General features: G+C 47.1%; 1 protein-coding gene across 6 annotated transcripts; it reads right to left on the bottom strand.

Annotated features, from left to right (window-relative positions):
• Positions 1–7,260: 7,260 nt before the first annotated feature.
• LOC107512889 lies at positions 7,261–15,371 on the bottom strand. 6 transcript variants are annotated; one of them, XM_016148855.1, is made up of 6 exons: positions 12,950–13,024; positions 11,838–11,919; positions 10,386–10,550; positions 9,446–9,577; positions 8,862–8,965; positions 7,624–8,527 (listed from the first exon to the last, which is right to left on the bottom strand). In XM_016148855.1, exons 2-5 carry the CDS (start codon positions 11,917–11,919, stop codon positions 8,874–8,876), a joined length of 471 nt encoding a protein of 156 aa, XP_016004341.1. In that variant the 5' UTR covers positions 12,950–13,024; the 3' UTR covers positions 7,624–8,527; positions 8,862–8,873. The 6 variants fall into 6 exon arrangements, 5 of the variants coding, with proteins under 5 accessions (XP_036085436.1, XP_016004339.1, XP_016004338.1 ...); XR_004953631.1 differs by having other exon boundaries at positions 7,645–7,741; positions 8,369–8,965; XM_036229543.1 differs by lacking the exons at positions 8,862–8,965; positions 12,950–13,024 and adding an exon at positions 15,280–15,371 and having other exon boundaries at positions 7,261–7,741.
• Between the last annotated feature and the right edge of the window lie 1,343 nt (positions 15,372–16,714).

A 16,714-nucleotide genomic window follows, 5' to 3' on the forward strand; every position in this document is an offset into this window, starting at 1 on the left:
TCAAAACTCTAATTAAGGTTGGCATCTTTTAATAATTTGAAAACCATCTGTATACCTAATAAGTTAATGAATCTACAATGACCAATGAAAGCTGCAAATAGCAAACAAAGACAGCAAGGCATCATGTGCCTCCGGGCCAAAGAATACAGAATACCCATGAAATATTCCTGCCAAAAAAGTCAAATCTGAATCTGATCAAAGCCCCTAAATATAACCGCCACTGATGGAAAATACAGGGAACAGAGGGGCACAATAAATGATGTAGGAATGTCATCAGTAAAATGCAAACCGGGAGAAAATCCTCAGGACAAATGACCTCGCTTCTGTACTTCCACTTCTGGGAAGATGGAGCAAATGTATTTTTCCCTATTTCTCGTGCTAAGTCAAACTAAAAACCCTGGACATTGTATATAAAACAAGCATAAGAAAACTGACAAGTTGAGAGAAAGCCAATCCACCAGGGACCTCAGGACCTCAGGAACAACACAGTAGTGAGTTCCTTGGATTTTCTTTCTGCCTCAGAGATCCCAGACTTGGAGCCCAAGAAGTTGGATCTGGCTACCCAAAAAAGCCAATGGGCACAGGAAAGAAAAAACAGCCCCAATATAAACCTACTCCCTCTAGGCAAAGGATTAGGAAGGGAAAAACGTAGCAAGACAAAATTGTTAGACAATAACAGCTCTGCTCCAGCCAAACACCACCGAAAGAACTATGGCTGCACACGCATCAGCAAAGGCCAAGTGGGGAGCCTAGACTTCCACCTATATGAGTCAAGGTGACCTGACCCCCCCCGCCCCCGCGCCAACCAGTGTGGGGTGTTGTGAGATAAGGCCAAGGAAGCAGAGACTTTCATCTCCGACCTCCCAATACAAAAGTGGGTAAAGGGACATAAAGGATGATAAGGTTTCTACACTTCACTCAGTTTGGGAAACGGATGACATCAGTAGACCGCGAAAAGTTAGGTATACGTAATGTAATACCTATAGCAACCACAAAAAAAAGCTATACAAAGAGACATAGAGACACTATAGATACATTAAAATGGAATTCTAAATAAACAGTCAAACGATCCCCAGGAAGGCAGAAAAAAACCAGGGAAATGAATAACAGAGGACACACTGAAAACAAAAAAATGGATGATTTATCTTAACATATCAATAATTATATTAAGTATAATGGTCTAAATAACGAATTAAATGACAGATGTTAGTAAAATGATTTTTTGAAATCAACTCTATGCTGTCTATATCTTACTTTACAGGTTGAAAGAAAAATGATAAAAAAAGATATATCCCGCAATCACTAATCAAAGAAATGCAGCAAAAACTGATGCAAATCAAAATAGAAACAAATTCACAATTAATACCCTTCTCTCAATATTTGATAGAACAACTACATGGAAAAATCATCAATGAGAAAGAACTCAAAACACTATCAATCAAACAGGATCCAATTGACATTTATCAAACACTCAACACATTCTTTCCAAGTGTCCACTAAATATATACCAATACAGATTACATTCTGGGCCATAAAACAAACCTAATGAATTTAAAAGAACTGAAATCATACAAAGTATGTTTTCTTTGGAATCAAACTAGAAATCAGTAACGGAAAGAGAACATGCAAATCTCCAAACGCTTGGAAACTGAACAACACATTTCTAAATAATTCATGGGCCAAAGAGGAAGTCTCAAGGGAAATAAAAAATACATTGAACTGAACGAAATAAAAATACAACATATCAAAAATTGTAGGACACCGTTAAAGCAGTGCCAGGAGAAAAATTTATGCGTTAAATGCATACATCACAAAAGAGAAACAGTCTCAACTCAATAATCTGAGTTCCCACCTCAGGACCTAGGAAAAGAAAAAGAGAAAAGTAAGCTCAAAACAAGCAGAGGGAAGAAAATTATAAAGATAAGAACAAAAATCAGTGAAATTTGAAGAAATTTGAACTCTCAATTAAGGTAACTACATAGGTAACTATGAAAGTATTGTATTTTTAGTTTGTAACCCTCTTTATTCTCTACATGATTTAAAATATAAATGCATAAAAAATTATAAATCTATTGAAGCTAAATTGGTACCAACTCAAATTAGAGTGTTATAAATTCAAGATGTTAACTGTAACCCCCTTTGTGAACATTAAGAAAATATCTTTAAAATATACACAAAAGGAAGTAAAGAAATAGAGGACATAAGCAAGATTAGAAACAAATTAGACCTAGCAGACATCTATAGAACTCTTCACCACTAACAGCAGAATACTCGTCCTTTAGTGCACATGACATTTTCTTCAAGATAGACTGTATGTAGACCACAAAACAAGTCTCAATAAATTTAAAAGACTAAAATCATGTCATATATCTTCTCCAACCACAACGAATTAAGCTAGATATCAATAACAGAAGGAAAACTGGAAAATTCATAAATATGCAGAAATTAACATACTGTTAAATAATCAGTCGACAAAGAAATCACAAAGGCAATTAGAAAATACATAGAGACAAATGAAAATGCAACATACCAAAACTTATGGGATGCAGTAAAAGCAGTGCTCAGAGGGAAATTTATAGCAGTAAATGCAATGTAGATGAAATGGGCCAATGACTTGAAAAGAACGAGCTATCACGAGTCACCCAATATGAAACAGATCATTTGAATAGGCTTATAACTGTTAAGAAAATTGAATTTGTAATTTAAAAGCTGTCCCCGGCAAAAACCTCCAGGCTTGAATGATTTCACTGGAGGATTCTTTCAAATAGTTGAAGAAGAATTAACAGTATTTCTACACAATCTCTTCCAGAAAATAGAAGAGGAGAGAAGAGAATTGCATTGATACCAAAACCAGCCTAAGATTCAGGTTACCAACTGTAATCTTTAGATTTAAGGTGGATCCTCAATCCAAGAAATTCGAATAAATAAAGCTTTTATGAGACAATTAGAGAAATTTGCATACTGACTGGATGTTTGCTATTAAGGAAATATTGGTAAGACTTTTTAGGTATATTAATAATATTTCAGTTATGTATATTTAAATAGTCTTTATTATTTAGAGTCCCATACTGAGATATTCGTTAATGAAATTATTGACATCTGAGATTTATTAAAATAATTCAAGGGTGTGGGTAGGAAAATGAGTAGATAATTGTGGATGACAGAAGACATAGAGTTTGTTAAACTAGTTTTTTCTGTATGTTTGAATTTTTCCATAAGAAATTTTTAAGCCTTTTTTTCTGTAATCTTCCTGATCACGACCTTTGTTCACTTTCTACTGCATTCTTGTTTTTCTTACTGATTTGTCAGATGGATTTTTAAAACATTATCTCTCATACATATAAATACTTGTTAGTTCATTTGTCGTTTGAGTTTCTTCTTTTTTCACAGAAAATGATGGTATTACAAGGTATTTTGACCCAAATGTTTTGACCTGATAGATGTATTTACCCCAAGACTATTTTGACTGAGTTTTGAACTCAAATATTTTTATAAGTACACTAATCCTAATACAACAAACAGAGTTTTCTTGAACAAGCTGCATGAAGACAATTTAATTCCTTGCTCAATTATTTTACAACCAAAGTTAAATTCTTTCTAATGTTTCCTATTTTAAATTTAATTTTACAAAATTATTTTTCTCATGACAATCACTTGGTTTCATGAAGTAAATGCCACCATGAAAATTTAATTCTCCTCTGTCATTTTTAGTCTATATCTGATTTCATCGGTTTCCTGCCATTGTGTGTTGTCTGCTATGTCCATTATCTCTAATTGGTCCCATTTTTTTTTTCCAGGTCAAATTTGATTATCTAAATGTCAAAACTTTATTCTCTGTATTTTAGTCAATATCCAATTTAACGTGGTCAGCTTTAGTTTCTGTCGACTTGATTTTGTGTTGGTTATTTCTATACATCTGTGGTAGGTTGTGTTCTTTGCTCACAGTTTTACCTTCCTTCCCCATGCTTGCCACAATCACTCTGCTAGAGGACATGTTTCTGCCCATCAGTGTGGGGCGTGACTGTAAATGGAAGTCCACATTTTTCAAAGATGACCAAAACAATAATTCTCATCTCATATGCATCTCACATTTTACATTGTGACCTTGATGTATCCCCCTCAAGTCTGTGTCCTCTCCCTCTTGAACCTGGGTGGCCCTTTTTGTGAGTGGCTTGACCAACAGGGTTCAGCAGAAATGATGCTATGTGTCTTCTGAGGCTAGATTATAAAGATGCAAAACACTTGCCTCTGGCTCTCTTGGAATCCATTCACCATACTCTGAGGGAGCCCGAACTACCCCACACAGAGAGACCACCTGGGGATGTCGCGAAGAGGTGTGTCCTCGTTGACAGCTCCTCTATCATGCCATGATGATCCTCAGTACCACAGGGCCTTTGCACATGCTCTCTGTGCCTCGTATGCTGTTCTACCACCCCTTTCACCTAGATGATACTCAGTCATCCTTCATATCTTAAGTCTGAGGACACTTCTTCTGAGAAGCCCTCCCTGAGTTCTCTAGATTAGATCAGGTCCTCACTATCAGTCCAAGTACCGTGTACCTCGCCTTCTTGACCCTCATTTGTGCTATAATTTATTAGGGTGACCATCTGACTTTCCCCATTCCAGACTTTCAGATTCATGAGGACTGGAATAAAGTCTTATCACTCTATCCTCAGAGAGCCTGGTACATAAGGGCTGAGTGCAATGCATTCTAGGGATGAGTCAATTTTACCCAATACAGGACTCCTCTAATGTGCATTTTTTTTGCTCTAGGGCTCCCTGTTGGTCCGCCCAAGACTATCTCAGAATTGTTGTTCCAGTTATCAATTTATTGCCTTTCAGCTCCAAATTCACCTGTTAGTGCCTGCTCTATGATAATGAACTGGACCCTGAGCATGGCTTCCTTTTTTAAAACATAAATTTATTTATTTAAATTAGTTTCAACAATACAGTACATTAGTTAGACATCTATAATGTTCATAAAATGATCCTCCCAGTTGCTCCATACCTCCCCTGGCCCTCCAATTAGCCATCATATTAATACTAACTACATTCCCTCTTCCATGCTCCCTGTGCCCAACTATCACCTACTAATTTGTACTTTTTTAACCCTTCCCCCATTCTTAGTAATTCTTTGTATTAAACAGCCCCTGTTAAATTACACTCCAGTCACTCACTGTAGCCTCCTTGAAGTCCCACAGACATACAAACAAGAATCTCACCTAAGGGTCTTTGCACTTCCTGCTCTGTCTTTGATACAAGTCTTCTTTCCTCATTTCATTCAGATCTCTTAAATGCCAAACCCCCCTCCCCTCTGTCTGTTACCAAATTGTCCACTATTATTTGTGAGTCTATTTTTGATTAGTTTGTTCTTTTTGTTCCTTAGATACCGCATATAAGTGAAATCATATGGCTTATTTCACTCAGCATAATAACCTCTAGGTCTATCCATGTTATTGCAAATGGTAGGATTTCATTTTTTTAAAGGCTGAGTAATATTCCATTGTATTTATGAACCATAATTTCTTTATCCAGTCGTCTGTTGATAGGCATTTAGGTTGCTTCCATATCTTGACTATTGTAAATTGTTCTACCATGAATGTTGATTGGAGTGCGTAGATCTTTATGAATTATTGTTTTGGTTTTCTATGGATAAATACCCAGAAGTGCAATTGCTGGATCAAAGGTATATCTATTCTTAATTTTTTAAGGAACCTCCAGACTGTTTTCCATAGTGGCTGTACCAATTTGCAATCCCACCAACAATGCATGAAGGCTCCCTTTCTCCACATCCTCGCCAACACTTGCTGTTTTTTTATTTATTGATGATAGCCATTCTGACAGGTGTGAGGTAAGAGCTCATTGTGGTTTTAATAGTATTGCTTCCTTTACAGTGAGATGCTAAACTCTGCCAGCAGAGGGTGCTGGAGGGGACACTTCAAGGGAAAAAAGGCTTCTCTTTCTGGTTCTAGTACTGTGCGTGCGTGCGTGCGTGCGTGCGTGCGTGTGTGTGATCTTGCTCCTGCTGTGTGGTTGGTCAGGGGTGTGTGAAGACATCTGGTGGTGATCTGCCACAGCCATGAGCCCAATGTTTATAGTTTGTCAGCAACCTTGTAGCTCCCCAGCCTGGAGACATCTTCTTGCTACCTTTCTAATGCAGGTACCACAGACTATGGGCCTCACATCTGCAAAGGGGCCCCAATCCATTCCCCTGCCCACTAGCCTCAGCTCCCTTGGGCCTCTGAGGACTTCAAAACTTGCTTACCCAGTGACTATGGACCAGCTGTGGCCCAGGCAACCGAGGAAAACCCTCTGCCATTCAGTGGTCTTCAACTACACCTCCGATGAGGTCTGAATCCCAGTTGGGGAAGGCATCACCCTTCCAAATTTGTCCTTTCTTGGGCATGTTCCCTGGGATACCCTTTAAAGTTATCTTCGTATCTTTACTCTCTTATGTAAGCTTAGAAATTCTTTGTATTAAACAGCCCCTGTTAAATTACTACATTGTTTCTGGCTTCTGGTTGGACTTATACAGATACAGTACAGCGGTCAAAGGCTCTTCCTACCCAATCCTCCTTTCCCTCTCTCCTTCCACAAGGGTCAGGCCTGCATCGCAGTCTAAAGGTTCTCACCACCTGCCCCCTCTCTCCTGTATCCATCACAGGCATTATCCCCAACAAATCTCCTCACCTCTTTAATTACTTCTTGGCATTTGCTTCTCAGATGACCCAGACTGATAAAACTTCCCAGCACGCTTAGAATAAAGCCCCATGAGACCCTTCAGAATCTGCTTTTCACCCCAAGACCAACCTGCTCCCCCGACACACACCTTCCTACTACTCTCTAGAAAATTCCACTCGTCACTCACTGTAGCCTCCTTGAAGTCCCGCAGACATACAAACAAGAATCTCACCTAAGGGTCTTTGCACTTCCTGCTCTGTCTTTGATACAAGGCTTCTTTCCTCATTTCATTCAGATCCCTTAAATGCCACCTAAGAAGACTTCACCCAACACCCCCGATCACCTTGTAACTGTCTTTTTTGTTTTGTTTCTTCATAGCACTTATTACGATGTAATATGCTATATATTACTTACTCATTTTTCTGTCTCCCCCATAAAGAACTGTCTCCTCAGTGAGCCCAGAGACTGTCTGCCTTGTTCACTGCGGCAACCCCAGGGCCTGGATTAGTATACCCGGCACACAGTAGACACTCAAGTATTTGTTAATTGACTGAATAAAGGAGTGTCCTTGCCTTTTCTCAAGTTGTTCCCTTTACCTAGAATGCCTTCCCTTCTCCTTCCTGCCTTTCCTAATCCCACCTAGACTCAGTCCGAGCTCCTACTCCTCTAGAAAGCCCCCTCTGACAAGCTGAGATCTGAGCCCTGAGCCCCTGGAAAATGGTTTGTTTTTGCCCCTCACCTACTGTACTGCCTATTTGTAGGTATAACGTAGACTTTATGGCAGGCAAAGACTGAAATGGAGACTAAAGGCAGAAGAGAACAGGCCAGCTTTATTGGGGTGAAGGAGGGGGGGTGGGATGATCCACAGACTCCGGAGCCGGGTAGAGCTGCCGGGAGATCAGCCTGGAACGTGCGGTGCAGCGTCATTTCTTCCACTCCTTCTTTTCATAGTCCCACTGGGAGGCCAGGCCTTGCACCGGGTTGCCCTTCATATCCAGGATGCGCTGGAGCTGCTGGGCCTTCCACTCATCCGTCAGAGTGATAGGCTTCTTAGGGAACACTGCAAGGAAGGCATGGGGTAGGGACAGGGGCAGCTCGGGACCCTACCAGGCCCGCTGTTTCCCGCTGAGCCAGGTTCTCCATTCACGGGGTTAGAGTACCTGCACTGACACCCTGCCAATCTCCCCTACCAGCCTCCCTCCTAAAGTTCCGCTCCAGGGACCTCTGTGTTCTGACCCCAGCTCTGCCTTAGACTCACAGTGGGCCAAGGTCCTTCCCTTTTCTGAGCCTCAGTTTCCTCTCCTCTCTGTGGCCCAACAGTAACAAGAGTACTGGTTTGAAGTCGGATGGCATCCAAATCCCAGTTTTACCACTCCCTTGCTGTGTGATCTTGAACCAGTCACTTTATCCTTCTGAGTCTCAGTTTCCTTACCTGTCAAAAACAGGTCCTATCCACTAGGGTGAGTTTGAATGAATTAGTATTTATAAAGCAAGTGACACAATGTGAGACATATATTAAGTCCCTAATACATGCTAGCTAGCTACTATAATTATAATTACTGAGTTTGTTCCCACTTATTGGGAAGGGTCCGGGATGAGATCATTTCTTTTGCTTCCTAAGAGGATTGATAGAAGGAGATAGGGTAAGGGGATTCACTTCAAAAACCTGGGGAGAGTGATACTTAACCCAAAGGATGGAGCCAAGAGGCACTTTAGGTGCCTTCATGTGTGGATCAAGGAAGGCCTGGGGGCCAGAGCACAGACACTGCTCACATCTGACTTCCTGGTCCATCTGACCCTGAGGCTGATTCAGCCTGTTGGACCTCCGCCCCTGGTACTTTCTATCCTAGTGGGTGGACAAGAAAGAAAAGATCTTTATGGGTAGTTATTAGTACCAGACATCAGGCTAGACTAGAATTTTTCCCAAAGGCTCTCATTTCATCCTCATGCAAGGTAGGAATTCTCATCACACTTTTACAGAAGAAACAAGGCGAGGCCAACTGAGGTGAAGTCAAGTGAAGCTATTGGTCCAGGGACCACACTTTGAGAATCACTCTTCTGTAGTATGAAACAGTCAGCTAGGTACCCAGCTAAATACTACATTTCCCAGCTTCCCTTGTGGCTAGACATAGTCATGTAATCATTTCTAGTCAATAGAATTTAGCAGAAGTGGCGCATACAATTTCTGGATCTTAAAGAGGAGTGTGTCCTCCCTTTCCCTCTCTTGAGAATGTAGGCTTTATGGCTGGAGCTGGAGCAGTCATCTTGTACATCAAGAAGAAACCTGCATGTTAAGGACGGCAGAGCAACAAGACAGAAGGAGCCTGACATTGTGGCGTACCCTGGCCTTTTCTGTGAGAGAAGAACAAAGCTTCTATTTGTTTAAGCTCTTGTATGTTGGGGACTCTTTGTTACGGCAACTGAAACAATGCACTGAAAAAATTCATGGCTAATAACAGCAATCAGTAATGATACCTCATGACTATGTGTCAGGCAGTGGCCTACAGCTCTCTCTCATTAAAACCTCACAAGAGCCCTGAGATGTGGGCACTGTTAATCTCATTTTTTAGATTTGAGAGAATAGAGGCCCAGAGGGGAAAAGTCCCTATATTCCCACCCAGGCAGCCATGCTTTGCCTACATCTCTCTGGGGGACCTTTCAAAACTCTTCAGACGAGTTCCAGCATAGTTCCCTTGGCCGGTGGCTGTGGCCATAAGGGCATGCATGGCCCAGGGCTGCAGCCAGGTGAGGCACCGCCACGTACCGTAGACTCGCTGCCACCAAATAAGCAGAGCTGTGAATCCGCAGAAGAAGAAGACACCACCCAACACTGTCTTCCACTCGTTGGAGTGACGGTTCATCTCCGCAAAGGTCTCATGAAACTGGAGTCGGTACACTGGGGACAAGTGAGGGGTGAGGAGGCAGGGGCCTCCGTTGTAGCCATTCCAAAGACCCTGGACCAACTCTTGGTCTCAGGGACCTCCAGTTTCCCCCTCCCTGTAGCAGATACTGTTCATTTGGCAAATTCTTATTGAATATCTACTGTATGCAAAAGCATGGCCAGGGGCTGGTGTCAAGGCTACAGCTATCAGTCAGCCCAGGGCACTGCTGGTGGGCAGGACTGGGGGTCACACATCCCTCCCGCTTCCCAGACTCAGGCCTCTACTCCTCTGCCCACCTCGCCTGCCTCTCTCTTCCCCTCACACCACGCGGTGATGCCTAAACCTTCCATGCTCCCCTACTCCCGTCTCTCCCCATGACGTTCCCACTATCTAGCAGCACCCTCCTCCTCACTATTCAGGGCCAGTTGCAATGCACCCTCCTCTCGAAGGCCCTCCAGGATTCCATTTCTCTCTCCTTTGGATCCTCACAGCCTCCTGAACACACTTCGCCCTAGTCATAAATCCCGTATTACAGTATTTAGGTTTGTGCCAGTTCCCTCACTGGACTGGGAGCACCCTGATGGGTGATTCACTCCTGTGTCCCCAGCATCACTTCGCATTAGGCTGTACACAAATAGTTGAGTGAATAAAAGAATAAATGAACAAATGAGTGAACTTCCCCCCTCAGGTATGTACTCAGGTGTTTGGGAGTTTCTGGCTGTCTTGAATGGGGGCTCTCACTGCCCACTGCTCCCTGACAGGACCTTCTTTGCAAAGTCACCCCAGCCCACTCTCCCTGGCCAGCCCCACTCTGAGACCTACAGGCCACCTTCTCGGCTTGGCTCAGCTGGGTCCAGCTGCCCTTCTCCTTTTCCTTCAGGGCCCGCTGCTCGGCGTTGAGCTCTGTGCAGAAGGGCTCGTCTGGCATGGGGTAGGAGCGCTGGGCATGGTAGTTGGTATAAGGGGGCATCTTCCCCTTGCTGTGGGCTGCAGGCACAAGGGAGAAACTGAGTTCAGGCTTTCCCAGGGACATCCCAGCACTAACCACATTAATAGAGAGGGCTGCATTTGTTGAGCCCTTACTGTGCCAGGAGCCCTTCTAAGGCCTTCAGGTGAGTTGACTCATTTACTCTGCATCACTCTGAGCCAGGTGATTCTGTTATCTCTGTTTTACAGATGAAGAAACTGAGCAGCTGAGTTGCTGAAATTCACAGGGCAAGAAGGACCAGAGCTAGGGCTGCAATTCAGCCCCTCTGGCTTCAAATCTCATGTTCTCTGGGAAGATCTGAGGGGGTGGGGGCAGGCATGTCAGGCAGAAGCAAGAGGTGGGCAAAGGCTCAATGAGATGAGCCTGAGATGATATGTGTGAAACTACTCTGCAAACTGGAGGGGTCAAAGGCATGGCTTTGAAGTCAGCTGGGATTGAACCCCAGCTTCTCCCCATTCCCTTTACCTCACTGTGCTTCTACTGGCACACAGTAAATACTCCGTGAATTATCTTGATAAATAGAGAGATTGGTTTACTACTGGCTTCCATTCCTGGACACTTTCCCTGATGGCTAAGCCCTCAAGGGCTCTGTATGGATACCCAGAATAAGGCCAAGCACTAGGGGGGGTCTTGATAAAGCTTCTTCTGTTTATTGTTGCCAGAGATGTCTACAAAGAGGCTATTAGAACCACCTCGCCAGGATAGCATTGGAACTGCTTTGGGCAAGTAGTCTTGGCTCTTTTAATATCTAGGTATCTGTTTCTCAGTTTGTTCATCTGACAAATGGAGATAACAGCACAACATCAACTTCACATGGCTGCCGTAAAGTCTAAATGTGTTCATGTTTACCACAACTTGGGGGACGTAGTAAAGGCTCAAGAAATGTTATCTGTTATTATTCTCCCGAGGGTCAGGAAGGCCCTTCTGCTATCTCGCTGAAGTCTCTCCTGCTTTGGGCCTCTTTCTTCTGACTAGCACTGCCACTAGGGTCTGGAAAGGTCCAAGGTTCTGCCAGCACCCTCCACCTTAGAACACAAGGCCTTAGGGGCCTGAGGTATGAGAGCCGGGCTCTGGAGAAGCTTGGATGGAGAGGGCTGCTATCTGCTCGCCCTTTGAGCTCCATTTCCTGGAGGAATGTGACCCAGAGCCAAGGGGTAATATTGTAGGAAATAGTTTTGGGGTAGGCCAAGGGCAGCAAGAAAGGGTCAAGGGGCAGACTGCAGACAAGACTCCTGTCCCTAGCCATGGAGTTTGGCAAGGGAGCGGGGTGTGGATCCAGGTCTTACCGGTGCCTTCTGGGCTGTGTATCCCTCGCACTCCCAGTCTTCCTTTCCTCAGCACCAAGCTCCAGGCAGCTCTGAAGAACATCTGGGGTGTGTGTGTGGGGTTAAGTCCTGCACCTTCATTGTCTTCTGCCCCCACCCCTCAGGGTCCAGACTGAGAAATCATTTTCATGAGTGAGAATCTAGAATTCCAAGGTCACTCACAGGCCCCTGACTCTAATTTTATCTGCTATCCCTATGGGGGTAGATGGAGATTCTAGACGTTTGAAGCCCCCTTCTAGGACTTCCCTTCACCATCTGGGAAGTGGGAGGAGGCCTAATTCTTAAGGCAAGATCTGAACAGTTTGGGGCTGGGGGTCTGGGTTCCGCTTCCTGCCCCAGCTCATCCTGGCCACGCTGAGGAACCTCCCTCTGTTGTTTGCCTCACAGAAGAAATGGGGTGAGAATCCAGGTAGGGAGGGAGCAGGTCCTGGGGCTTCCTCTCTTCCCCCTACAAGGCCATCTGCCATAGTCTCTGCCAGCTCCTCTGGCCCCCACCCCTTCCCCCCTAATTGGCTGCCTACGTGCACAGAGAGCCTGCTCTGCTGGATCTAGCGGGGGAGGAGGACAGGATGAGCCCAACCCCCCATGGGGGCTGGGCAGTCTCAGAGTCAGGCATTCTATGGGGGTGGGGAGGACTTTAGCAAAGGACAAGGACCAAACTGAGTCAGAGGGAGGAAGAGGAGCACACATCTGCGGAAGGTAAACGGATCTCCCACTTCTTCTGGACAGAGAAAGCCCCACCACCACACACAGACACACATTTGTGAAAAGGGAGACCCAATAATTAGGAAGAACACATACAACAGGTGGTAGGTGTGAGGTCACCCCCACATCTGGGAATGGAGGGCTCCTCATCAGTGATAAGTGCGCAGGAGACAAAAGGAGTAGTCTACATTTGGGGAAAGAGATGGCGCCCCATTTGCGGACAGAGGATAATTCTCTAGGAGTCCTCAACTCTGAGCTGCCAGAAGGTCCCCTAACCCTCCTCTATGGCAGGGAGTACATGGTCAGGAATCCAAGGCGCAAGGCCCCCCAGCCCCAGCTAGGGAAGTGGGCTCTCCCACCCCACTTACCTCGTGGCTCTGCTGCAGCAAGAGCGAGAGCCGGGTTGGCCGAGTGAGTAATGGGAGAATGGGCAGCAGAGGGACTGGAGCGCGGGCGCCCTCGCCCTCCCCAGAGCCCGCCCCACAGACTTTCCCAGGGCCGCCCCTGCGTGGGAACGTCCTGCCTCAAAGGGGCGTGGGAGCGCCCAGCTCGCGTCCCAGGGGGCGCTCAGCCCACAGCCTGGGGAGAGGGAGCGCTAAGTGACTCCCTGCCCAGGAGGTCCTGCCTCTGAAGACCCCCCCGCAAACTGCACCCTGGGACACAACTGGCTGTGTGTCCTGGGCTGGTCCGGCCATCTCAGTTGGGTAGTTCCAGGAGCTGGATCTTCCTGCCTCCACATCTTTGCTTATTGCTGTTCTTTACATCCGAAATGCTCTCTTAGGGCCTTTGCAGACCCAAGTCTTGCTAACTTTGCAGGACCAGTGCCTACTGCTCTAAGAAGCCCACAAGCATCTAGAATCCTACACCCCCATCCCCCAAAGAGAGGTGAAAGATGCCTCCCTCTGTGGTTCTAATCATAGCCGGGGGGACTTCAGCAAATGGCCTAACCTCTCTGAGTTCCTGTTTTCTTTTCTATAAAAGGGAGCTAATGATAGTTCCTACCTCACATAGCTGTTGTAATTAAACAACACAATAGATAAGCATTAGGTACATTTATTTTAGAATTATTTGTTAAGACCTATTAGAGCTGACATTGTCTGTCATTTACCAGGTTAAATGCTTGGGGATATAGAGTCAAACAAAAACCAAACACAGTCTCTGCCCTATAGTGCTTACAATCCACTTCCGAGCACAGTGCAAAGGCCCAGGGGCAGAAAACCACAGATGTGTTCAAAGAACAGAGAGAGGCCATTTTGGCCGGTGTGTACAAAGGGGAGAATTGGAGTGGGGCTGGACCACCAAGCAGGGCCTCATAGGCCATGGTGTGAATCTTGATGTTAAAGATGGGAGAGCACCAAGGTAAGTAGACGAGTGGTGTGCTTAAATGGAACAGAGCATGAGTTCAATAAATGTGGCCTGAGATTGTTAGAATATAGATGGTGAACTGATGAGTAAAGGCTGTGGGTCCCTGCAGTGGCCTGCGACCAGAGCTTTCTAGGTCTCCCAGCTCTGGGCCCACAAGATATGTCCAGTGCCCACCCATCTATCAGGTTCCGGTAGCCCAGTGAGGCCATAGGGACCCACTCTGGCCGGTGTCTGGAAGGAAAGGGGCTTAGTCCCCAGAGGTAGATGAACCTAGAAGGGGAGGGTCTCAGGGGAAAGGGCTAGAGACACTCTAGAGTGGGCAAGGTTGATGCCACCTCCATTCTGGACCACAGCAACCAAAGACACAAAGTGGTGAGAAGGTACTCTAGGAGTCCCCTGGCTCTCCAAGAGACCCCCAGCTCCCAGGATAGCCATAGTTACTCCTGGGAGCTGCTCCTCCCCCTTCCATGTGACCAAGGGAATTCTAGATTTGAGAAAGCTCCAAGAGGACCACCTTACTTCTTGGATGTTGCCCAGAGTGTGCTGAAGAGTTGCCCTATGGACAGAGGACAAGTGAAGACCTTCCTTCAGGCAATCTGGAGAGAGCAGGTCTTGAGTCTTGTCATACCTTTCTGGGGCAGGTGGGTGCTGGCTGCACCGCAGTGAGTGGCTGATGTGTAGGCTCCACTGCTGCCTCGCTGATGACCAAATAGTGCCATTTCTAGGCCTCAGTTTCCCCATCCCTCCAGGGATCAGGACTCTCTGCTCTGCCCTGCCCTCTCCCACCACCACCACCACCTCCCACTTCGCCCTGTCCCCTCCCCCGCCCCTGTGGGAACTCCAGATCCCAGATGTGGGTGATGCTATGATAAGAAACATCTGTTGGGGAAGCTGAGGGGGATGGGGTGGAGGCGGGCCCCCACTGCTCAAGGTTGACAGGGCAGCACCACCTCCACCAGTATCTGAAAGTCCTAAAGGTGGGAATAGTCAGACTTTCTCATAAGGCAGGTCACTCAGGGGTTCTGAGGCAAGGAGTCTTCCCTGGGAAACTTGATGGGCATAGAGGGGAGAAGGCTCCAGATAGGGTACTACAGGCCACTGACTGCGATGGGCCCTACATGTGAATGCAGGCTGAGGTTGTGGAAACAGCAGGGATGGGAAGTAAGAGAGATCGGTCCCTTTCCTGCTGGCTCTGCAACTCTGAGCCCCAGCTCTCACTCACTTGATCAGATTCAGAAAGCCCCCACGATTCTGCCCAGACATGAGTCACGGCCTCAACATCCTGCTGGTACGACCGTCCCCAACCCCCACTCAGGATTCACGCAGGCCCCACCTCGGGTCCCCCATCCCAGAGGGGATACTGAGGAAGACCCAGACTTCATGCAGGACTCGAAGGCGAAACTACGAAGAAGTGTTGGACGAAGCGTCACGGACCTTTACCCCCAGACACTCTGGAGACCCCGGAACCGGTTGAACTTGGGGAGGTCTGCGACAGAAGGGGCGGGGCCAATAAATGCGGGGGTTGGGCCAGAGATGGAGGGTAGTGGAAGCCTGCGAGAGGGTGGGGAAAGGTAGGAATGGGCGGGGCATATATTAGGGGCGGGGATTACAGTGTGAGAGTCGGGCCGGGGTACCGGAAGGAAGCAAAGCACAAAGTTGGTGGGGCCAATTGGGCGGGGGCGGAGCCGGTGAACAGAGGGGGCGCGGTCCAGATTGAGGGCAAGTCCTAGCCTGCTCACCAGCAAGAATTCGGGCTGACGCACGGACTCAACTGAGGCACTGTGACTCCAAAACAGGCCTGCGGGGCGACAGGCAGCGCAAGCATGAGGGTGCCCAGGCGGCAGCGCAGGCTCGGAGGACGTCGCGCGAATACCCCCAGCTCCATGGCCAGGCCAAAAAGTGCTTATGCAACTGTGGACAGGCGGACCAGGTCAGAACCAGTGCCGAACCAGGGCTGCTACGGGGATGACCGCTAATGGTGGGTTTCCCGGCTCAGGGAACGAGCGCGTAGCGCGATCATGGACAGGTGAACGCCCTGGGCTGGATTTCGCTGGGATGGAACGAGACCGATGGCCTGGAAGATGGAAATCGCCTTTCGACAGGTCTGAACTCTGTGCACAGGTCCCACCCAGGACAGACGCCTTCCGAGAAGAGGGCAGGGCTGAGGGAGGGATCCGGCTGGTGGCCGCCGGGGCTGCATCAGCGATCGTTCCCTCACCTGGGGCACGAAGTGAGCGACACTCTGGGTGTTCAGCCGGAAAGGGTATTCCTTGCAGAACTGCAGGGGCGCTGTTTCGGGACGACCCCTTTCGGCTGTCACTCGTGGCCCTTAATCCCCGCCCTCAAGACGTCAGTTCTCTCGCCCCACCCACAAGCGGCCCTTATTCTAGGTCCTGGCACTTGCCTTGTCGTTCATACTACGTAACCTACGTCCCGCATCTCCTTCCTCCTTCCTAGGCCTCGAGGTGCTGTCATCCATCCCTGGCCCCTCGGACAGTCATGTTCTGTTCCTTCGGGGCTCCACCTGGTCGTCCAGCGCTCTGCCTTCTCCAGCCCTGTGTCCTGTCAGTTATCTCTGACCCCACCCGACCGCTGGCTTTTTCTCTACCCTGAAAGGTTCCCCCTCAATCGCTCAGCCCGGCCCCACCCCTTGCCCTGTCAGTCACCCGGGCGCTGCTTACACAAGCCACTCTAAACCCTCGCCCTGGCTCCACCCTTGCTCTTTCGGTCAAGTCTGGTCCCGCCCCCATGCAACGACCACCTCCCCT

The sequence above is a fragment of the Rousettus aegyptiacus genome, unplaced genomic scaffold (genome assembly GCF_014176215.1).
Source record: "Rousettus aegyptiacus isolate mRouAeg1 unplaced genomic scaffold, mRouAeg1.p scaffold_m13_p_12, whole genome shotgun sequence".
Lineage (NCBI taxonomy): Eukaryota > Metazoa > Chordata > Mammalia > Chiroptera > Pteropodidae > Rousettus > Rousettus aegyptiacus.

Bases quoted from the DNA above. Each gene is read 5' to 3' on its own strand.
- LOC107512889 (XM_036229543.1), bottom strand. From the start codon at position 11,919: ATGTTCTTCAGAGCTGCCTGGAGCTTGGTGCTGAGGAAAGGAAGACTG. The intron at 10,551-11,837 runs GTAAGACCTGGA...TTGTGCCTGCAG, and splicing joins ACACAGCCCAGAAGGCACCG to CCCACAGCAAGGGGAAGATG. The intron at 7,742-9,445 runs GTACGTGGCGGT...CCTTCCTTGCAG, and splicing joins TTGGTGGCAGCGAGTCTACG to TGTTCCCTAAGAAGCCTATC.